The following is a 25,136-nucleotide window of genomic DNA, read 5'->3' as shown; positions in this document are numbered from 1 at the left end:
ATGGGTATCGTATCACAAGAGTGCTAAAATGCCCCTGAGCGAGTATGTTCCTTCAGCTCTCCTTCAGCAGCTCTTGCTATCCCAGCCACTGACCTGTGAAATGTGGTTGTGTCCTCTGGATTTTTCCTCTATTTTGAAAGCTGTTCTTTTCATCCTGCAAAATATTACCTTAAACAGTTAAATGGGAGTTGCATTTGCAAGGATTTGTGTATTAATATTAATGGAAAATCTGACAGGACAAGTGGTCAGAGAAGGATAATCATGCCATTCGGGTGATATGTAAGTACAGCAGGTGTTATGGATTTATTGTTTTAAACCTTACTCGGTTTTGTTGAAAACAGAATGGACTTTTAAAAATCAACCTTTCTGAAATAAAATCATGCAATTTTGGAGAGGGTTTAGAGAAATGATTAAGAGAAAAGGTGTGCAGCTGCTAACTTTGGCATGCTCTGATGAAGATGGAGCCAAACTTTGAGCCTCACAGCACCTTGTTCACTGTTCAAATGGTCTACTTTCCACATGAATCCTAGGGCCTTCTCTCCTGCTGGCTTTGACCACCTCTCTCTGTGCCTAACCTCAGGCTTTGGGATCACCTTGACAGATCTGAGGTGTTTATCAGTTTCCTCCACTGACTGGGTACAGGGACTTATTTAGATATCAGGCTCCCTGATTACAGCCCTAAATGTGCATCATTTATCCAGTGACACTAGCATGAGCATGTTGATCTAAAACTTTTAGTGCTACCATCAGGCACTAGGACCAAATTTCCATGTCCTCAGAATGAGAGAGGAAAAGGAAAAGGGCAAAGCTATGCAGCACCTTAAGGAGCTGAACTCCTCCCAAGCCCTCCCCAGGTTGCAGCAGTGGGAACAACCTGCCTGATTTTTCAGAGCATTTGTCTGGACAGAATAACCATAAAGGGGTTATTTAAAAATAGGAAAATTGCACCTGGTCATTTAAAACATCTCAGAAGGATTTGTTGTGGCTATCAGATGAATGGCCATCGAAATTAGCATGGCCGTGACCTGAGCAATTCTTTGATGAATCAGTCTTTTTGCATAGAAAATTATCCCATCAGAAACGCTCTGAGTAGTGCTAGTCTGCAGGCTTGAAGCTTAAGCTCAGTCACGGCATACGAACCTCCCCCGTCTTGTTTCTTTTGCAGTTGAGATTACCCATTTAGGACTTGTAGTTTAGACTTTCTCAAATAAACCCCTTTTGTATTAATGAGTCTTGCCTGAGAGAGCAAGCCTGCCAACTGGATCCTTACTTCACTAGTTCACAAAAAAGGATGCTTATTTTAGCTTTACTGAACATATTTGGGCTTTGCATATCCATTTAACAAGTGGAAGATAATGTAGTAAAGGTAGAAAGCTGGTTTCTATCTCTTTCAAAGTCAATACAGGTGGAGAAAAAACCATACTCGATAGTGTCTTGTTAAGCTTTTTTAGGATTACTGTACTCTTTCCCTTGATTAGTTCCTCTTTGCTGAAGTCTGATGGACTTCAAATAAACTAAAGGCTTGTGAACCTGGGAGCCTAAGCCCTCCTGCTGCTAAAGAAAGGTTTATAGACTAGTTCCTTTCATTATTGCTTTATAAATGGCATTGTTTGAAGCAGTATGTACTGCAGCTTGAATAACAACTTGGAGGATGTTAGTTAATCTGCTGTTTGAGAACTGGTGTCTTTTCAAGTGGCTTTTGAGGGGTTCAGGTAATTGTTAGTTTTTGAGACAGATGGGAAATCTTTTGTCAACAAACGTTATCCCACCTCATGCTCAAGTCTGGGAAACATCCACTGCATGTATGAGACCTTCAGGGCTACAGATATGCAGTGAGTGCCTTTGGCTCTGTAGGTAAGTATGACGCTGGTATAATTTATGGAGAGCCCTGCACAATTCATCAGGTCCTTCCACAGGGTGAGAGAGCCAGAACCTCCCCCAGCTGCAGCCCAGAACATCAGACCTTTGTGGATCACTCTTCCCTTCAAACAGCAGCACCAGGATTGGAGCAGCATATTCACGTACAGCCTGGTACAGCCTCAACGCTTTCCTCTATGGCATGATCTTATGCTGCTTGGTGTCAGCAGTGTCCTCTGTTTCAGAATATCTGAGTCTGTGGTGTCTGCAAGACCCAACTGCTTGTTCCAGTGACAGAGAAGAAGATCTTTTGAAATGGGAAAAGGACCAGGGTGCCTGACTTTAAAAGTGTTGTCTTAAAAGCACTGCTCGTTCTGTCATAGCCCTTTCCATTCTTGTTTTCTTCCAAATCAAATTTGATGTAGGTTTATGCAGAATCTGTGCATTCTCTGGGTTTGGGTCTCCTTTCTCAGTATGACAGCTTCCCTGCATTTGCTTGGCTGTTTCTGCCATCTCTTGCCCCTCAGCTATGTGACAAGTAGCTAGGGGCCAGGGTTGCCTTTTGTTCTGTACCTGAACTGATCTGAACCTGATCTCTGTGGTGGTGCCAGCTCAGGATGGGTGTGCAGAGGAGGGTGGGTTTAGGATTTGAGAGGCATTCTTCTAAGAAGATAGACTTTCAGTCAAATAGCTGAAGGAGGTTGAGCACCCTCTGTAGCACAGGTGTACAGCAGTTCTCATCAGCAACGCACTGTGAGTATTCGTGATGGCTTTTAACTGACCAGATGTCCTGCCACTAACTGAGAGGGTGCTTTAGCCTGCATGGGGAGAGCAGAAGTCTGTTGCAAAGCTTCCTAGCAGGTTGAAATGGCCGCTTCTCATCACGGAGGTCCTTCGCTGTGCTGGGTCAGAGGCCAAGGTGTCGCAGCTCCCCGTGTGGCATGCTTTGTGGCCAGGGAGCCCCGTGCTGGGGAGGCTCTTGCAAAGCAGCTTGAGGCACACAGTTGGATGTTGCACAGAGTGACAAAAAAAAAGGAGGCCCAGCAAAAGCAAAGTATTCAAAATATTTTCTTGTTCAGTTTTTACTAGTAAAAGTATAAACACATGTGCGTGAGCAAGAATCATAAGACAGCGGATTAGGACTGTTTTGGAGTCTTTACCCTCAATTTCCTCTTGCCACATTTACACTTTGAAATGCATGCATGTGAACCAGGATTCTTGTCACTCATGTATACATCCAGCCCGAGGAGCTATAATCAGCATTCAAATATTACAGAAGCAGTTTTTACATCGATTGCAGTGTCTCATTGGTGCTAATTTATTTGCATGTGATGTGAAACACTTGAAATCAATCCTTTGGGTAGCTTCTAAATGAGTATTTGGTGATGAAAACTAAAGGCAAATGGAATGGGCCTTTGGGGGGACAGAGAGGGAGGGAAAAAAACCAACAACAATGGCAAACAACAAACAAAAAGCCTCAAAACCAAATGACAATAACTGCATCTTTGTGTAAATATAACATTCTTCTTCTGTGTTTACAGTCCAAATGCTGGGGCACTGAAGAGGGTAAGTGATCTGAAGTGAGGCAAAACTTCCTTCATTATTATTTACTATAAATGCCTGTTAGTTTTTACTTCATTGTCCAAGCTGAATGCATAACACCATGAAAATAAGTAAGTCAAATTTACCAGAAAAAAAATGTCTTTGCTTTTACACTGGTGATGGTGCAAGTAATTGTGTCTGTTTTAAATGTCTGGGGTCTGACTCTCATTTATGCTGTTCTGGCATTTTGACAAAGCTGTAGCATGGGTGTAATGATGTGCCAGAGCTGTGTGAAAAGGCCTGAGTGTACAAAGAGAAAGGAATTTATGATTTTTGAACCTGACAGTGCCCTTTAAGCTAACCATGGAAGAACTCTGCTTGTTCTGTCATACATTGCTTCATCTCTAGCCACTAAGAGTTACTATTGTAATTTGTTGAATGCGTAATAGGATTTAGAGATGGATTAAGCTAAATGTTTTGGCTTCAAAAGTTTTTTTTGTTTTATTTTTCTTTATTTTCATGGAACAAGCCTCTTTTCTGCCTGCACAAATAAGGTTGTACAGTTTAAACAAAACCTAATGGAAATTCTTGAATGAGGCAAAGATGCTGCAGTTCAAATACGTTCATTCTGTTTTCGTGGTGATGTGGCATCATCATGACTAGAGTTTATTATTTCTTTTTCTGGTTGATGTGAAGCCAGGCAAAGATTCTGACTTAAAAGCTTAGGATTCTGACTCCCAGCCTAGGCTTTTTTGAGAATTATTATCACTGCAATTGAGCAAGGAGATGCTTTACGGAACAAACAAACCAACAAAAATAAACAGAAAACTCACAGTATTTTTTCATGTTTTCAACCCCATGACATTTCATTTTTCATATCTATATTAAGCATGTGGGGTTGAAAGTTACCACAGGTCATAGGCTTTTGCTTATTTCCTGAAGGATTCTAATACTATATTTCCTTTTTTTTTCATAAGGGAGTAAAAGTTGTTTCAGACAGTGTACAAACAAACATTTTCATAAACCCCCTAAATTCAGAGCAATAACGATTCAGCCAACTATGATATGTCTTAAATGGATTGCTAAAGCATGTTTACCATCATATTAATCTTGTTCTAATGCAATTATTTTGACGAAGTTTTCTTTTCTAGTCTGGGCTGAATTTTGTTCACTTTAAAACTTCACTGGCTGGGATAGAGATAGAGAAGGGACATTTCTTGTTTCTAAAGATCGTGTGTACACACACACACACACACACACACACACACACACAAATTTGCTTATGCCAGGAAGCTGAACGCTCTTGCAGCACCTTTTTTGATCCTTTCAGTGCAAGGTTATCAGGAGAGGCCCTAGGCAGATATTTTTGTGGCCAGACTGGCACAGTGCTAACCTGTCCTTGCTGCATGGTTTGTCAGATCAGACATGATTCCCATATCTGTGCTGTTACCTCTGGAAGGCATTTTCATCTCGCACACAATCCAGGGAGTTGTTGCATTTTGACTGAAATAATCACAGAAAATACAAACCAGAACCATATCACTGCACTGCGTTATTCAAATGAGAGGTCAAATTACCCCCACTGATGTAAGCAGGGTTGCCAAGGTCTAAATGAAGACACAACTTGGCCAAAGGTCTGTTTCTAATGTGAGGTTTGAGGGCCGGTAGGTCTTGCATCTAATATCAAACAGCTGCAAGACAGTACCAGCTCCACTGGAAAATATGCATGCATTTCTAAAAAAACCCTCTTCAAACAAAAACATAAAACCAACAACTCCAAATCTTAATATATTATTTAAACCTTGCCAACATAAAATTGAAAGTATAATTGCTCATTGTTGCCTGCTATTTTAGTTTGAGTTCCCTGTATGAGATTACTTAGGTGCATTAAAGCATGCTAAGGTATTTCAGTATGATGCTCATGCTGCTTCTCCCCCCAGTCCCACACACACCCCCAGACCCCTCAAGGGCCTTTACAAAAGTGCAAGCTCCATTCTTGTATCATTTGTACCCCTGTAGATCTGTAGCAGTTTCCCTTCATTTGCATTTGCTAACAGAAAGCAAGCTCAAGATGTGAATCTGGTGTACTGTTAGCATGAGCAAAAAGATAGCTCAATTATTAGTCCTTAGTTTCATTTTGCAGTGCAGCTTTCGGTGTCCTAAGATTACATGAGAAGACACTGTTATAACTATAATCACTCAGGAACTCAACTACAGACATAGATAATAAATATGAATACATTGCTCAGAAATTGTTAATGGCCAGCAAAGTATTCTTTTTCTGAATTACTGCCAAGTTTCAAAACTGCATGTGTCATCTTATCACGTACTATACATTAAGTGTTGGTCATGTAAGTCAGATCTGCCCTATGGGTATTTTAAATTGCAAACATAACTTTTTGGAAATCCTATTGTAATGTTTTTTGTTTGGCTTGGTTTCTAAATCAACATAGTTTGTTCATTCCAGTACAATTGCTTTTTCCTTATTCTTTGCCACTTCTAAATCCTTTATCTGAACAAGAAACAAAGATCAAGTAATTTGTTAGGTAGCTGAGCATCTAATGCTGTCTAAACTCTCTATAAAATCTGTAATAAATTTATGGTATGCTTTTTTTCGTTTTTCATATGTAACCAGTATAGAAGTGAAACTTAATACAGCTTGCAAGTTAGCCATGAAAGAAATGTGATTTCTTTTCCATCAGGTATTGGCAATAACTTGGCAAAATTGGCAAAAACTTAGAACATTTAATAATAATCTCAAATAATAATCTCAAATACTTGAGTTTATGCATCTTTCTTCTGCTACAGTTGTAGTCTTGTAGTTCAGCTGATGCCCTCCTGCTACATAACCTAGCTTAGTTTGGATGTAGTCCCTTGTATGACATCTTTGACGTTTCAGCCCATTGCAAGTCTTCCCTCCTGCCTGAGACTGACTGACTGTGCCGCATTGTAATGATGCTCAGTGCCTATTTAGGTTTCTTTTTTCTTCCCACACAGAGACTGACTCTATAAGCAGCCACTATAAATTCCCAAATCACCAACAGGAATGTGAGGACATGAGGCAGCATGGTGCACCAGAACCTAATCTGGTTGCTTTTTCCTAGGACGCTATCTGTTCAGGGACTTTTGAGAACATTTTTCTTATGTCACCTGTCTGAGTAATAGAAGCAGATCTTGATGTGCAGATGAAAGCATAGAATGTAAATAGATAGAATTATCTCTGAAAGCTATGGATAGATAAATGGATTAGTAAAGAGTCATGTATTACATGCAGAATATATTTGTGAGGTACAAACAAGCTGTGAGGAAAACACAAGTATAGAAAAGTTGATTTTTTTAGAAGAGAACTGCAAAATCCCAAAGCACAGAAGATTAAAGTAGTACTTCCAGCCATTCTATTTCAATGAATTCTTGTATATATAAATCCATTTGTGCTCGAAGTTGGAGAGGCCATTTATTTCACAAATACTAGTGTTATCCCAGGAAAAGGAAATGGGATTGTGAAAATTATTATTAAACATCAATGGTTTAGGTTTTAAGATAGCTCCAGTTCCAAGGGACCAAACATGATCTAACTCTAGGAGGCAAATTAGTATTCTGTTGAAATGGCTTCTGCCAGAGAGGATACTATAGCACTGGGCTGCTTTAAACTACATTCAGAATAACAAACTGTGTTGTCATCAGTCCATGTCCCCAGCATGTCAAAGTCAAGATTTCTTTGCAGCACAGGTAAAATGAGATGGTGCTACCACAGGAACAGGGTGGTTTCTGCCGCTGCATTGCAGTTGTGATAGAGACTCCCAAGATATCTCTGCTCTTTCTGTCTCTGGAGGAGCAGCCCCAGTGCAGGGACCTTCCCTGGCTGCAGCAGCAGCCACCATCCTGACTTGCTAGGGCACTGCTGCAGGCAAAGTAAATAGAGAAGCAAAATTCCTCTCCCAGGCACCTCCCTGCTTTGCTTATGCCTGGAGCTTGTCCTGCTTCAAGAAGGCAAATAAACTGGTCAGACAAAGCAGTGCTTTTGATGGGTGATTGCTTACTAACATAGCCTGATCTTTAATTTTTAATGTTAACTAGAAATGCAAGGTACAGTCGGCTGGAAACTGATTAAATAAGAGGAGGAGCCAAGCAAGACTGTTGATCCTCTTGTAATGATGGGAAATGAATCCTTAATATAAATGAAAAATGATTCATAAATATCACTTCCTCAGGAGCTTAACACCCAGCAAAGATCTCAAAATACTTTTTCTCAATAATTTTTCTCAAAATATATTTTAACTTGAGAAGAAACTGGGGGATCCCATTCTCTGTGTGTTAATACTTCTGAAGTCAATAGTCTTTTGGTAGTATTTCCATAAAACCAAGCCATCGAAATGTGTTTGAAATTGGAGATGTGCTGAGTCTTTTCTGATCTTTGAACGGGGTTCATCCATCCCCATAAGACATGTAACGAGAAAAAGAACCAACAAAGAGCTAGGAAATGGTACAGAGTGTGCTGGTTGGAAACTCATGTTTCACATGTACCAAAAAACTGGGGCAGTCAGTTGAATCAATTTTAGGCAATCAGTATACAGAAACCAGCTTTTTTCTTGTTGCTTTCAATCCTTGACAAGTATGAGCTAAGTGTTTGGTAACTCTACTGACTTACGAAGAAATTACACTATCTTGGGTACACTTGCCCCTTTTCGTCTTGAATACCAAAACAATTTTGTTGATGTTTTTCTGTGCTTAGCATTCTGTTGATTGATATGTTGTTCTAAATTGGTGAAGTGTTCTGGTTACAGTTTAAAAACATAAAATGTATGGACATGATTAATTCCTGTGCTGCTGTCACTTACTCTAATTTTACTTGATCAAAGAATCTACACCAGCATAAAAGCGGCAAAGTTGAAGTGAATCAATCACACATGCAAAACAGAAAACATAATAGTTTTTAATGAGATATGAAATTAGTTTGGTGCATTATCTAAACTACTATAGAGTGTACATTTTTCATTGAAATTAAGGATTTATATAATGTGATACAAATCCTACTGTAAGAGGCATAAAATTTACTTAGAACATATGATGAAAAGACATTAGATCTATATTTTTAAAGTTGATTTTACTAATAATTTTCTCAAAGTTTGCACTTTTGAAAGGGAACATCTCAGTTACAGGTGTTATTTTTTGTATTCTCCCATGTAGCATAAGCTGAATCAACTTACATTTACTCAGGCCAAAATGATTTTCATCATTCACCTTTTTTAAATCTTCACTACGTAACAAAAATCTAGTATAAAATAGCAACATCTCTCATTAGTTCTGTGAGTGCAGAAGAAACCTGTCATCTATTAATCTATCAAAATTGAAGCAAAATCATTAGGGAGTAAACTCATCTTCCTTTCGAGTATCTGCTGTCTGATGTTATGAGGATGGTGGACTGACATACTGCTTACATTCCTCACATGACTTGTGGAAGGAGTCACTATCTAAGCAGAGCAAAAAAAAGACACTGGTATAAAACTTTTTTAAAAGTTAGACTTCCAGTTTTGTTTGTTTTGCCAACCCGACAGTTGTGTGTCTTTGTTATTATAGTCTTCTATACAGACTGAGCTTTCTTTTAATAGATTAAGACTAAGCAAAGTAATTTATTGAGGTTTCTTTCCCACGTTTTCCCATTCATAGCTTGCGATGTACTTCTTATGGTAATATATTAGTAAAATATAGGGTGCTTTCACATAAAGAAGAGATACTACTTCACCTTGTTGTGGACTGAGGGATCAAGTTGTTCTCTCCCAGCCTGTGCCTTTCCTGGGGCTCTCTTCGCCCATGTGTGACTGCTTGTCGGTGCTCCCAGGGGACTTCATCTGGTCTACAATCTGACTCCTGTAAGCTCCTGGATGATTACCATGAGAGAGGGCTCTCATGGATAAATTGCCCAGGCAGCATCAACCTTGTTTCAGCTGCCCTCTTTTCAACTGCAGCTCTGGCCTACTGAAAGTTATTCCTGCAAGCTGGTATTGTGGGGAGTGTCTGTGCAATGCATTGTGCAGAGCTAATGCACAAGATCTTGTGTTGCTTGTTTTCAGGCTGACAGGGCAGATGTGTGCAGAAAACGCTCTGCTTCCTGGAGTTGGACCTCCTCTTTTATGTTAAGTCAGAGGTTCAACCACATGGCCTGGGAGGGAAGACAGTATACAGTCCTTCTCTGCAGGTGGGAGAAGTGTCATTGTTCTCCTACCAGAAAACATGGTCACCAGGTTAGAAGTAATAGGAGGAAAATGGGGCAATGACTGTTTCTGAAGCTTATTAAGATGCTACTTTCAGGCAACATACATTTTATTATAAGTGGATCTTACTATGAGTAATATTTCCTAATTAACCACAGGGATGCATGAGCTTTGCAGACTGAAAGACTGAGCGTAGGAAATGTCCCAAGTCTGGTTTTAATCAAATTTATGTTGTTGTGAATTGCTTGCTTTTGCAAAAAGTTTCAGGGGTAGCTAGTCTTAGGAATTATCCAGGGGACATGAAGATACTCCCAGTTATATGCTTGTAACATCTCTGGAGCTATACCTGTGTTTCTTAGGAAAGAGTTGTTTCTACATAATTAGAACATGCTTCTGAGTGGACATGGGAATGGTGGATGATCTCATCACCTCTATCCTCCTTAGATCTATTCTAAGGCTTTTCAAGCTCACCAAGGACTGTCTTTCCAGTCTGTGTAGACCCTTGTGGGTCATGAATCTGGAAACTGAACTTTTGCACGCAGATGAGGATGGATTTGTAACAATGAAAAACTTCAGCTCTTGAAAAAGTTTTTTTTTAAATATTCCTAATGGAAAATACTTTTTTACTTGTGTGGATCAGGCCAGACTTTCACTGTGTAGACACCCCCCTTCCTCCCCAGTGAAGAACTGGGGAGTTGTCAGCATATGCTCTGTGTTACAAATGTGGCAGGAATAATCCTGTAGAAAAGTACAGGCAGAAGTTTTGTGCTGGTACAGACGAAAATATCAAGGAGGAAAGAAGAAGAAATTGGAGCGTGGCTACTAAATTTACTCTGGGTCAGACCAGGGCTATGTGTCAATGAACCTCACAGTCCAACAGAAGACAAAAAGAGCAGCATTAGCAAATCTAGTGCACAAGAGGGTGTGACTAGAGTACACATTTTACCATCTTCCTTTTTCATGGCAAATCTTTCTAAATAAACCTGTTACATCTAGGAGATGCGTACTGTTTTTCTGGCTTGTGGCTATTCCAAGGATATGTCAATTGTTTTTAGGGAGTGTCTGCTTTAAATACAATTACAGTAATCAAAAACTCTTAGAAGTTGTACTGAATCTTTTTAGTGTTAAAAATAAAACATGCTGCTGTTTGTATTAGTATACTTATTGCTATAAAAAGTAAGCAAGATTGTTTTTATATTAACTTTAAGGTATGTGCATGTTTGTGTAGATGTGAATACTACATCCATACAGAAAAAAATCAATTCTAATGATACCAGTGAAATTGGTAATCTTGATCAAAAGTCAAGGTTTCCAAGAAGCATCTGGCAGTATTGGGTCTTGTTTGTACCTGAATTGTGGGGCAGAGCTGTCATTTTGTTCTGCACAGGAGTTCTCACATCACCTTGCACAAGACAGGTTTCGTCCCACAGCCGTGTCACAGAAATGCTACTGCAGTGTTCAGTGCAGGAAGCTTGCTGCTTTACCCCATGCAACAACTACCATTACTGTAGGAAGCTTGGTGCTCTGAGAGGAAAGTAAAGCAGAGAGCACAGAAGTCTTGACTGGGAGAGACACCCTGCAAGGGCCCATGACACTATGGGTTGTCATCTCCTTCTTTTCGAAAAAAACAGAAAGCAACAAGTTTTTTTTTTTTTTCTTGCTTACTTGTATTTGTGATCCAAATCCCGTCTTGGAGTTACTGATTACACCACAAGTCAAAGTCTCTATGCTTATGCAGCTGTGCTGATGCACCAGTGTTGTGAGGATCTCTGTGTAGTGGGCACCCGCTGAGCCAAAGATTTGAGATGAATAGCACCCATATTGATTTGCCCATAATGGAGTGGAAGAGAAAAATGTCCAGGTTTTGTTGCAGGTATTTTCATGGGGTATTAAATTGGTGGATTAGTTGCAAACAGCAGTACTGATAAAGTCTCCTGTCCATCTTGATGGTTGGGCCTTTCTATTAAAATGACACATAAATAACCTATTATGTCCCCCACCCATGGAAATTCAAATGCACCTGTCAACTTGATAAAGCACTTGCCTGGAGGGAAGCATTGTTTACATTTTCACTCCATTCTTCAGAAAAAGTGAGATTCTAATTATTTTTCCCACTGTAAATTAATGCTGACTATGATGGTTAGCATATCTCTGTATTGTTACATCTATGCAAAAGTTAAATAATAGAACTGATCCATCATGTATTATGCAATGTGCATTTTTATGACAGGCTTCCCTCTGATCTTATTATGCCTTTTTTCATAAATACTTACTTTTTTTCCCAGCAGCTGGGGGAATCTTTGTTGACTGCTGGTTCAGAAGTTGAAATCTGTTCTGTGTGAAAAGGAAAATGCAATTTACATGTTTATCGGATGCTGAACTCTGCTATCTTCCAAGGAGGAAAAAATAAGGCTATAAAAGTACACTCCATTAATAATAAGCTTCATTATAATAGACAATTGGTCACAGTACACTAAACCATTTTTCTACAAACCAAGCACATCAACTTCAATAATACAATGCAATTGTTTCTGGATATCTTAGACAGCAACTTTTCATTCAGGAAGGGCAAACTACTTAAGGTGAAATCAAATATGAACAGAATCTTTCTTCCATGCATAAATTCACGCCACACCTTTGCCCAAAATTTTAAGTTGAACCATAAACCATTTGTCAGTGTTCCTAGCAGGCAGTTTTACTTTGTCAATTTTTTTTTGGTGCATTTCATGGTTCCTGCTTGAACTGAAGGCAGAACTGCTGAAATACCACAAAGCAGACTGTTTTTGCAAATGCTGTGCTACAAGTGGGAAATATCATTGCCAAAAGAATTTTTGCTATCTGATTTCTTAACTCAAGCAGGGAAGAAGGCATTGCTTAGAGGTTTTGGTGCTCAGAGAACCCCAGGAGGCAGCCTGAACTTGCAAGTTCTTTTGACAAGTTTTGCAGACCCAACTGGTTTGCATACCCTGTTGAAGGCTTATGCAAACTGTCCTGAACCTTTGACCCATTTTATACTTGCTACAGTAGATTTCCACTTCTAGATTTCTAGAGAAGTGTCAGTACCAGGCATGGTTAAAAAGTTTTCAAGGGCCAGAAATAAAACTCTGGTGCAGAAAAAGGAAGCAGTAAACTGACACCAAGGAAATGCCTTAGTAATTGAGGCACTTTTCAATTAGGTCCTGTTGAGCTTGCAGTTGGGGTGCTGGCCCTATGGAGGCAGAAAAGAGATCCTTGGGGTGAAGGTGGCAGAGGGGATGGGAATGAGGAATGCCAATCTTGATCACAAAGGAAGATATTTTTTCCCTTCGTTCCTGCAATGAAATCAGCATTTGTTTTACTGCCATGGAAAATCAAATTCTTACACAAATATGCCAGAACCTTCCACTGCTGTCCATCCTGCCAGGAAGATGGTTGTGAAACTTTTTTCCTTCAGTTCTCCCTCTACGGCAGTGATGTCTCCAAGAAAGCAGCTAATTACTAGTGATTATTTGGCAAACCAGATAAGATATTTTAGGGACAGTTAAAGCAAACAGCCACATATATGTTCTAACACACCTATTGCTTTGATCTCGCCTGTTAACTCTTTGTTCTGTGGGCAGCCCATTTCTACCTGTCTGTACAGCAGCTGGAGCAATGGGGCTGCAGTGTGAGTGAGGTTCTAGATGGTAAATCTGGTAAACACAGAGAGTTTCTGTGGTAAATCTGTTTGCTAATAATTAATATCCATGATGGAGCAGTCAGTATACTCATTAGGACTATTGAAAGATCAGAGAAAAATCACAATATTTCTAAAGGGAGCAACCAACCTTCATGGATTTTCATATGTTTTACCAAAAGTGTTGAAGTTTGCTTTCCTCTTTCATCTTCTTTTTCATAGACCCATTTTACCTGCTTGAAAAGAAAGCCGTGTCTAAGCAGGCAAATTAGGAAAATTTTGATTCTTAGAAAAACCTCATAGCAATTTTGTTTGAAGATGATTTAAAAAAAAAAAAAAGTTTAAAATCCAGACTTGGTCAGGTATCCAACAACAGGCACAGTCCACAAGAGCACAGTTCACACTATGTTCTACCCCACTGGCACAAGGATACACAATTCCTTTGCCTTCACAGGAGGAAATTTTCCGAAGCTGGAGAAGATGCTACTAGAAGCTACCAGTCCAATATATTTAAGTTCTCAGCCTATTTACTGCCCATGTAGTGATCCAGCTTTAAAAATGTTATTTAGTTGCCAGGAACAGATCTGTCTGTCTGACATAAGTCACAGGTGAGTAAAAGCGTGTCTCATACCCAGACACATCTTGTATGCATGTGGTCTTGGACATGGTGAATGAAATCTGTGAACAGACTTATTTCTCTTAACTGTCTTTTCTCTGTGTTTAATCTGTTCCAAATGATAAAAGTCTAAGGTAAAATGTTCATTGCAAATAGGTTAATTGAGAAACTTAGTTCCTTTGTTTTCTGTTTACAGATTTTTTTTTTTTTTAATCACATTGTTTTTCTACAGATCTGTCAGGGCTATTTTCATGAATTTTTGCAGAATGTCTTCTGTGGGCGAATTTTATCCCATAAGATGAACTGCTCCACTGATCTATTTACTATTTGTTGTTTCTGGTGTATGTTTGGTCACCAAAGTCATATAGTATTATTTCTGCTTTCTGACTGCATTACATTTGTAAACAGATGAGTAATGAATAACAAATGTTGATGAGCAGATAATGAATAGCAGACACTCTTATTTACACAGATATGCCCTTGTATGCATTAAAACCCTGACTTCCATAGGGAAAATAGCTTTTCCTAAACACTTTTTCGATAAAATCCTGTCTGTCTGAAGTTACTGAAGATGCCTTCTTAAGTAACTGATTCCAACATCCCTTATAAATTTGGGAAATGAGGCGTGGAGAGAGATCTCTCTTATCCATCTGAACGAAACCCATTCTGGGCTTGGAATACAGCAGGATTCTCTGGGATAGGAAGGGAATGTATTTTATCTCCTTTCCTTAGGGCAAATCAATGGACAAAGGCACTGCTATGTACAAGGAAATGCAAGAAAGCTGTGGCCTTTAATTTTCACTCACTAAGGTTTTTGCTAAATTGAATATCAGCTTTCTTTGACTTAATACTTGAGATGAAATTTTTTTCAAAATTTATTATTTTTTGAAAGAGTCTATTTCTACATTTGTGTATTATTTATGGATGACTTAAGTGTGGAGACATAAAACCACGTTAAGATTTAGATCTGAAATGATGGGATGGTAAGCAGCACACTACAATAGCAACGGGTGCACAGTGGCTAAGAAATATGCAACTGTGCTTTGTAATATCTAAAAGCAGGAGATCAAAATCATCCCCTATAAAAGATCTGCATTGCTATTCATTTGGATATATCCATAAACATGATGCTATTGCAATTCAGAAACAAAAAGACCCTCCACTGTTTCCTAGTGTTACAATGTTGAGCAGCTTGCCATAAATCTATTCTGGGATTTCTCCTCAGTCGTTTACAAAGAGGTTATTCTCTGTATATGGTTATTTTCATCATTCAGTCTGTCCATGTCAGTTTATTAAATAAATCAGGGAAGACTGTAACAACAATGCTTCAGGCATTCATAATTTGACTGAAATAAACAATTCCCGGATACTACTGGTCCATTATGTTCATAAATAGGACAATTTAGAAGCAAGTTATCTATCTGCAGAGTTACTACTGGCAGTCGTAGGTGGGGATATCTCACTGGTTGGAAGGTGTTTGCAGCTGATCTGTCTCTATAGGTCAGAGGATTGCTGTTACACCACACATGCCTGGCAGAGGTCCTCTGCCAATGGCAGACCAAAGGCCTTTGCTAACCTGAGACATTTACATGCCCCCATGTTTGCCCCAAGCACAAGATTGCATGCTATAGCCCCACTAAAGTATGCTGTATATGTATAAGCGTATATGTATAATTTAAGGATTAAATATGTGGGGCATTGGTGTAACTGGTCATGACTTTCTCGTGATGGTATGACTTTTGGCAGTCCTAATAGCTTCTCTTGTTCTGCCTTTGCTTTCCAGTTCTCTAATTTCATGATTTATTCGAACTGAGTTAATATTCACTTCTTATAAAGTACACCATCCTTCTTACAGGAGCTTGAAAATCTTCTCCACTGTCATAGCTCTTTCTGTGTGTGTTCAGTGGTAGCATCACCTGGACCTGGATGCCACCAAGGTGCCTTTGATATGGGCAGCAAGGGTGTTTTTAGACATCTCCCTATAAATTCTTCTTTTCCCGGAGTTGATAGCAAGGTTTTTAGAAGCAGCGTGTCAGAGATGGGGTTTGCAATACTTAAGGGGTGCTCAGCTTCCCTCGGAGGTTAATACTAGCCAGCTTTTGTTTTTTTAATTGTCGAGCTACACTGGTTTAACAAAGATTGCCTCCAGGACAGCAATTCCCATATTTACAAGTCTTACCACAGAAAATGCACTTACCATGTTTATGAAAGTTACTTGAAGTACATACAGCACCCTTGACTTTTGATGTCTTTTTTTCTATGATTTCAACACTTTTGCCTTTTTGCCTGAAGTTAACAGCTTGTAACTTTTGCTAATTATTTGCCATGACCACCTCAGTTCCGCCCATTCTCAGCTGCTTGGTTTGGTCCATATTACTCATTTTATGCATTTTGTTTGAATGCTGCTTTCAAACATCTTTTATATATTTTGCAATGCATGAAGCTGGAATTGATTCACTTGACATTGCTAATAATAATGCTGTAAGCATTAAGAATCAGTACTACTCATAATCAAGTGTTTGGACACACATATATCAACTTTTTTTATAGCATTTTTTTAATGCTGATATATTTTTTTTAAGACACTAAAAGTCAGTCTTCCTCTCATTCCCACTATAGTTCAGAAAATTTGAGGAATTCCTTTTTTCTTTGTTCTTTTACAAAAGCTGTCAAACAATAGAAAGCCTCAAAGTACACACTAGCACAGCATTTTTTGTATCCTTACCTTGGAAATATTAATTGGCTGTGTATCATGCATGTAATATATTTATAAATATACATTTATTAATATATTTGTATTTAAAATGTTATCATGTTCTACTTCAACAACATATTTCTGTACATTTGGTACGGTATGATATAGTTATTCAATGAAGTACATTTGTATTTGTACTTACAAATGTATTTTTGTCTTTTGTTCTAGGTTACGTATGTAATTTCCAAAGGGTGACATAATTTACCTTCTTTGTATGAGAAGCACGTTCAATTTCTTTAAAATTCCCTGTATTTTTACGTCACACTGTACGTTACAGGAGCAGTGATTGAAATCATTGTTGTCAAGGAAGAATGTATTAAAATTATTAATAAGACTTAAACCCACATGAGACTTACTGAATCATCTGATCTGACCTAAATTTATGACCCTTCCTCCCAGTTCTTCCCTTTGCATACTTGCACAAAGACAGGAGGATCAAAAGGAGAAAAAACCAACACAATAAAGACCAGTGAAAACTGTATATTTGTATTAGGTCGATGTAACATTTTGTGATTATAATGGTATAAACAAATAAACTATAAGGGCATTCACATCAGACCTCATTTCAAGCTGTACTATTATAAAGCGATTAACAGCCTCACACTCCTGCTTTAATTAAGTTATGTTGTGAAATATTCAGCATTTGAACCTGTTCTGGCCTGACTCTTTTATCATTGCATTACCATCCCTAATGTGTTTTTCTGCTGAAAGATGAATTTCATTTAAGGATTACTGTACACTGCTCTGGCATTTTGTGGTTTCTTGTCAGCCCTTGTGAATCTAGATCATAGCTAACTTCAGTTCTCTGACATGTCCTATATGCACAGTCTCTTGACTAGCCTGTCTCAGTGGATTTATTAACTCATATTGTATTCCTGTAGAAATGAATGGACATTTTTGATTAACTTAATGATAGAAATTTCAGATGACAGTAGAGTTTACTTTTGGAGCTTACTTCAGGTTATGCAGGCCCCAGCAGCTCTCTAGTGACCTATCACTTCACAGAAATGTATTTTGAAAGTTTCAAGGCAGTGGATGTGCCTCTGCCAAATACTTTTAGATGGTGCTAGCAAGGAGGGAATTGAATGGTCCCTCAGAGCTGGGATGTCTAAATCCACAGCCACCTCCCATGCTGTTCTTTCCTTTACTGGGATTGGTTTTCAGCTGTTATATTTCACCACGTATTGCAGAGTCTGCCTTCATGCAAATTCATGCTACCAGATGACTTTGAGGAAGGGTCAATGAGTGATGCTCCAGCCAAGCGTCCCATTTCCCTCCTTTCTACTTGTGCCTATCCCAGACCAAGGCAATGCAACTCAGCATGGCACCATCAGTTTTGGTGGTGCTTTTTCACTCTCAGTTGTGTGATGATCTGGCTATGCTTTTAGGGAGGGGAGGACATGCCAATCAACTTTGTCATGTTCTCTTGGCTAGACACATAAATCTCCTTAGTGGGACACTGCCAGATCTTGAAATGTGACGACAGGTCAGGTGGGTTTGTTTACTCCCACTTCGCTGCAGATCTGTCTGCTCTCAGGGTGGATGGCAAGGCAGAGGCTCCTGACACGGTATCTGGTCCCATATGCATATGGTGCCATAGGGATGGCACCTAGAGAAGGGAACTCCTGAATGAGGTCATTGCCCTGTCAAGGCGAAGATTTGCTCAAGCACAAAGGTTTGAGTGACATGGCTTTGGCTTCCAGCACAATAATTATATGCTGTAAATTACACTCAGTTCTGTCACTGATTGAAAATATATGTGGTAATTTACTTATGTGAAGATAGTCTAAGGTCCATGCTGTCCTCTGTCCTGGACAAGCACAGCATATATATCTTTGCCCCCAGAGCTCACAGCTCAAATGGACAAAACAGAGCTGCAGAGAGAAGGATGCAGTGTTCACAGTGAACGATCTGTGGCTTGCAAAACACATGGTAAATAAACCCCCCTATTTGTTGGTAGGGACAAACAAAAGAAAGACAAGCAGATTTAATGAAAGTGGGCTAAGAGGAAGGTCAGAGAAGAAGCAGGGGAACATGCAGGATTGATTCAGGAGGGAGGAAAACACTCTGAGGAAAGGAAGCAGGTAGTACAGGGGAAAAAACATCTAGCATAAAAGGAGGACCACAACAGAGATCATCCTGTTTGCTGTGAGGATCCCCTGCAGACTGAGTTTCTGAACTGGCTCTCCCAGCTGTTTCTCTTTCCTGAAGTCACAGATCAGGGAGAAGACATGAGGCCAGAAAGGACTTGGTGCTCTTGATTGCACAGGTCAGAGCTCTCGGTTCTGAGACACTGGGATGAGAGGTGAGGGTAACCGCGGGGGATTCTTTGTTTCCATTTCACAAGCTGTGGTGTGGCAGCTCTTGCAGCTGCTTGTTCCTGCTCTGGCCAACACTGTCACAACAGAAGCTGCCTTTCTGTTTTCATGAGAGCATTGGCCACCTTAATTCTTACAGAGCAACTGCATATGGCAGGTGTGTAAGACGTGTTTGTGTTGTGGGCAGAAGAAAATACAGGGCTTGTCCTGTTTTCTGTAGCTGCTGTGTGTTCCTAACAAGTAGTTCTGAATGAAAGCCTTCTAACCCCAGAGACTTTGCTGTGGGAAATACAGGTTGTGCATATTTTACCTTAAATTTCAGATGACCTTTCCTTGTTTTAAAATGTATAAAATTGTTTAGGACTGATATAAATGAAAGCTGGCACTAAAATGAAGTTTCCTATTGTTTGTTGTTCCCGGAAAAGAGTTGGAGATAATTTCCAGTGTGTGTGTTCTTGCTTTCTTAACTCACCTAAAACCAATCCTCTCCTAAGGCAGTTGCTTAGAATAGCAGCGTGCATATCAGGATCGTGGTGTTGGCACACTGTGCTACTTACAGGATTCCTCATAATGCATAAGAACAACTGATGAAACGTGAACTGGAACGCAAGCAAATTGAGCTAAATCTAGCTTTTCCCAAGTGGGAGGAAAATTTCTATCTAGTGATTGTGGGATCTCTTGTAATAATCTGAGCCCTTTGCTTCAGCAAACAGAAAAAGCAGAACTATGCTAAAGAAGGTTTTGATGCATCTATCTTAAATTAGAGGATTTCTATGGCTAGCTTCATGGGTGAGTTCCAATCATTTCAGCCTGTGTAATACTTTTTCTTGAAAGAAAAGGCATGTGCTGGACCAGCAAAAGAGTTATATCCTCTGTGTTAAGTAGAAGTGTTTGGGAAGAGCATGACGGTGTATTGTATAGATATAACAATATCACCAATCCCTTCTTACTGTAAACAGGAGTAGCATCTCATGGGAGAAAAAGAGTGATGCAAAGGTCTTGCAAAAGTGAAGGGTTAAAAACCTTGCACTTCAGTGGGAGTATGAAAATAATGCTTCTCATCATCAGTTCTAGTTAAGGATAAAGGGTGCTTAAACTGTGTGTTGTGATCCATCTGAAGTCTTGAATTCTGCTCAGCCTGTGTAAGAATTAGCACAAGAAAGGTTAAATGGAAATTTTGACTGACACAGGGAGGTACAAAACCTACTCAAGCAAATGTGTTTAGAGCAAACCAGGAAACTAGGTAACTGTGTCAATAAACTAGCTTTATAAACCGCACTAAAATACACCTTATTTACTCTGCCTCATCTACAATTCAGTTAGCAGCACAAGGTTATTTTAATACTATACAGAGATCAGAGACAAAAAGTGCTTGTGGGTACAGGCGCAAAGGCTTCTTAGAGAGAAATACAAATACTCGTTCATGAAATTCTTGGGAAGCTTTCATTTTTTTAATCAGCATTGCCATTTTATTGTTTAACCTACCCTGCTTGATCTCCCTACTTTTGGTTAATACAGGAGTCAATTACAGCTTCATCTGTGCAGAATTAACTTTATAGAATATACACTAGGGATTTGTCTATCTCCTCTATTTAGATCTATGTCATAAAAAAATATGTAGTAGAGAACTCGTGCAAGCACTGCATATGGTACAGGCTTTGCAGATTTATTGTAAAATCATTTTAAATCGGTTAAGCTCTTGCCAGAAGTTAATTAAATATGTTCCTTTGGTGGGGGGGTGGGGGGACTCTGTGTGTGTGCGTGTGTGCGTATGTGTGTGCGTGTGTATGGGGGGGGCCTTCTGTCTCACTAGGTGGCAGTGTCTGATTACATCTGGAAGGACCACGCCAGCAAGCCTGGTGTCTCCAGCTGTGACCTCCAGCACCAGGATGAAATCCCTGACTCTGCAGTCACCTCGAGAGATAGCACCACCGTTTCCATCTCTGTCTACACTGTTCACCTCAGCGGCTTCCAGGAGCTCTACAGGCACTTCCTCAGGCTACCTGATGGGGCTATCGTTGAGGTAGGTCCAAGCAGACTGTTCACCTGCAGATTCTGAAGGCAAAGGGGTGTACTTCAGAAGTAGGTCAGTGTCAAAACAGGAAAACAGACCTGCCTGACCGTGCACAAAATGTACATTGAAAACTTCCATAGGAAGACCTCACTTCTAAACAGTAGTGTAAAATCAATGAGTTAATGTGTTTGCAGTGCAAAGTAGCAATTTGGTATTGTTTATAGAGCCATTTGAAGGCAATTATGTAAGATATACACCGAAACTACACACATAGACATTATTTATAAATATATATTGCTTAGAACCATGTAAGGTCATTCTGTACAGGAACTCGATGTATAAATATACAATGTAAGTATTGTGCACATTTATTATACAACTAGTACTACAGGTATGGTCATTCACTTAGTTTTTCCCCAGATACACAGAGGTAAGGCACAGTTAGATTGTTTACTGGCATCTTGCAAGTTTTAGATTGAATCCTGGATGTTGTCAGATTTTTAGCAGCTTGGGCACTAAAATACAATACAGGATGGTATTAAAAAGAAGTATCACCCATTACTTGTTTTATAGGCTGCGTTTTGTTCATTGCATTGTCATTTTTGTTCTAAGTGCTTAGAAGAAGTGCCTTTGGTCTTGTGTTGAGAGACCTTTAAAAAAATTTTGGCATCTAAGAGAAAGTAGAGTGAAAGAATGTTAGTTTACCTACCCAGATAAGGAGTGGGAACATCATCACGGAGGTCTGTTTACCATAGAAAACTGGCACAAATTATGCTGAAGTACAAAGTTTTCAGCTGCTCACTTCTAAGGTGAAGGTTCAAGTACATCTTTTCAGCATGAGGCAAACATTGCTTCTGCTCCTTTGGTTAATGTTTCAAGGCTGTTTTCTTCATTAAAAGATTTTATTCTTAATGTCTTTGCCCTACTTGGCTTTTTAAAGAAAATTTAATTTAAAGGAAACTGTCCTCAAGGAATCCAAACATAATTTTCTGCCCCAGGAACTTGTGATTCACCAGAGTGAAGACACCAGAGTCTTAGAGCTGGCCAAAGATAACAAGAGAAGGCATGTGGCCTACATGAAGTAGAACTTAATTATTGAAACAAAGAAACCGGCAAATCCAGGTCCATGCCTAAGTCTGTTAAAGAAGCTCGTCATACAAATCATTGGCTAGATTTTTGCTAGAACACCTTTTCCCTGTTTGAGGTCAACAACATAGCCCCATTCTTGCTTTCTGCCTGTTACAAACAGTAGCTCTTTGTAGAATGGTTTTTCCTAATTAAGTTGTTCTCAGCTTTCCAGTCATGAGGTTTTGTTCACCTTCCCCAAGGCTTTGGAAGGGAGGGGTTTTGAACACCCAAGGCAATCTCAACCCAGTGCACTGGTTCCATCCATTAATCCCTTCTTATTTCTGAGAGAGGAGAAATGCATTCCCATACAATGCAGTTTTGTCTTCCCAAGTGAGCTTCCCAGAAGCTTCCAGGTTCTGAACTGATGCTGATCAGCATCCACAAAGTGAGCACTGCACAATGCGGATGGCTCAAGCCACTTCTGTACATTTTCCCACACCAGATCACAACATAGTCTATCCCTAAAATCTACATGCCTGACTCTTACATCATTGTCTTGAAAGCTGCATGTTTAGGAGATCAACGCATGCTTTACAGCATTTTTACTTGTAGATCTAAATACAATTACATATGAGAAATGTGTTTAACTAATAATTGCAGTAAAACTTATATACAGATCTTACATTTAGCTGATATGGATGTAATTATACATGTGTGTATTTTATAGGTCAGGGTTTTCTACTTCAGTTCCAAATTAGGAATATTCTATAAATTAATGAATTTTAAAACTATACACTGACTAGTGAGAAGCTTCCTGCCATGGGGCAAATACACCTGAGCTTCACCACTAGCTGCTATTGCTGCCCCTCAGGAACAGTTTTTTTTGCCTCTGCTGCACCTAGATAAGCGGTGGTATTTATGTAGGGTTAGAAAATAGTTTTGGAGCTAAAAGGTTGCATTACAACCTTATGTGTAGCTTTTAACGGTGTAGGAAATGAAGACTACATGGGCTTCTTGGGGTAATCTGTCCAGTCTGCTGCTTCTGTGGATAACTCATTGTGTATAAGCATTTTCAGTCTGAATATTTAGAGCTAGTCCTAAAGATTCAGGTAGTTTAATTTACCTAAACCTAGCCTAGTTTAGATATTTTGTTCCCAGTGATTTAATGGAAAAATTTTTCTGAATTCTTACAGTCTCATTTGGTCAGAAGTCTCCTCTTATTCTCCAGCCCCAATTTATTTATTGTCAGTTTCTGTGTATTTATTTGGATCGCCCTTTGGTGTAAACAAGAATTCTCTCTTCTAGAAGTTTACCTACGTAAACTAATTTCACAATCTTATCTATTTTCTGCCAGAATGGGTACAACACTTCACCTGAAGAAACAAGATGGACTTCCCTTTTGCTTTTCATTCCACTCCTCACCCTATCAGAAGTGGTGAAGGAGGGAGGGCTCTTCTTCCACAGTGGCGAGGAGATTGTCATCTATTCTCTCTCTGTCACAGGAATGACAGATGCCTTTCCTCTTTTTTCATGATCAGCCAGCCTCTTTCTCCCCACCAGAGATACTAGTATGAAATGCTGTCTTGGGACTGTAGGAGCATGGCCTTTAGGAACAGGGGAAGTCTGTGGCAACTGTGATGTGTCCTACATTTGTATACAAGTCTACTTTGTCTGCAGAGTCCACAGAGAAAGAAAACAACCAGTCTTCACTTCTTTTTCCTCTCTTTTGGGTGGGCTAGTGCTATTGTACAACTGCAGAACACAAGGAGTAATTCAACAGCATCTAGGAACTGGGGTTTGCATGCACCTTCCTCCTTCAAAACGGCCGTGCTTTTTATTACAGTAACCTATCAATGGTGAAAATGTAATTATTTCAGTGTAACTTTCTGTTTGTTTGTTCACTTTTATTAAGAAACTCTGAAGACATGTAACTCTGAAGGCAACAAAGGCTTTGCTTTTTAATTTCCGTGACTTTCAGGAATCATACCTGAAAGAGCCATAACACCTATTCCTAATTACTGCAGTGGGACCCCATTAAGGCATTTGTGGACTAAGATCTCTCCACTGGATGTGTAAAACTTTGTGCCATTACAGCATGATGGTTGCTGGTGTTACTAGGTGTTCCTCAGAAACAATACGTATAATTGGAGGAAATGAGGAATTTGGCAGAAAACAAAACAAATTATAATAATTTTGAAAAGCCTGTGAAAATATAGACATTGTTCAGAGGGTACCACCAGCATGAGTAGTGGGTTCTTAGCATTCAGCTAACTGAGGTGTGTGTGCAGACTAGCGAGCTCTAGGTTATTGGGGTGGTCTCGTCCAACACACTGGCATGAGAACAGTATTTAAATCATTAGGCTAAATTCTTCATCAAATTCATGTGTTCGACTGCTAGTGACTTCAACCTCAGATATGTTTCTGTATCTGCAGATATTCATCACCAGGCATAAGAGGAATTTTGCATAATCTTGTTTTAAAGTCCTCGGATGCTCATAGGGAATTTACGTTAACATTCGAAACTTCATCCTACTTTTTTACTTCAGCGAAAGCAAGATTTTCTTGTAGCCCTAATTCAGCAAAGCACTTAAGTGTGAACTTCATTTAAACCAAGTAGCCAAACCACTCATTTTAATAATACTTTCCTTTTTTTTTTATTTTTTACAGTAAGTAAGGCCAGCTTGTAAGTGTTGTGTGCAGGAGAACTAGCATTAGCCAGGAATAAATGTGTCTCTATGCAATAACTTCTTTAAAATACTTATTTCTTTAAGTATGTTATTCCCATTAAAGGTCCAACTTTGCTGGTATAACTAGAAATTTCATGTCTGGTATGAAAAGTAGTTTTATAGGTTTCATAAGCATGAGGCAAAAATAACTGTTTTAAAAGGAACGTTAAGTACAAGGTGATATGTATAAATTGCCCTAGAAATGTTAAATAAAAAGATTTTTTTTTAAATGTGTAGCATAAAAATTATAGAGGTTAAACTTGTAAGTGCAGTCCTTTTATCATAAGCATTGTAAAACTCAAAGTATTCACATGCAGTAAAACCCATTTTCCTTTTTACCTATAATATATTTCTCCTTTATAGTATTCAATTT

At 39.2% G+C, this 25,136-nt stretch overlaps 1 protein-coding gene across 1 annotated transcript in view; it reads left to right on the top strand.

The window, feature by feature from the left end:
• The window catches only part of LOC141929914 (uncharacterized), a 128,232-nt gene that overhangs the window by 96,140 nt on the left and 6,956 nt on the right, over positions 1-25,136 (top strand). Inside the window, exon 14 of the mRNA XM_074840323.1 lies at positions 20,769-20,978. Coding sequence (XP_074696424.1) covers positions 20,769-20,978 — 210 coding nt within the window. The remainder of the gene's footprint in view (positions 1-20,768; positions 20,979-25,136) is intronic.

This window comes from Strix aluco, chromosome 1 (genome assembly GCF_031877795.1).
Source record: "Strix aluco isolate bStrAlu1 chromosome 1, bStrAlu1.hap1, whole genome shotgun sequence".
Lineage (NCBI taxonomy): Eukaryota > Metazoa > Chordata > Aves > Strigiformes > Strigidae > Strix > Strix aluco.
This window is presented reverse-complemented; position numbering and strand designations above follow the sequence as displayed.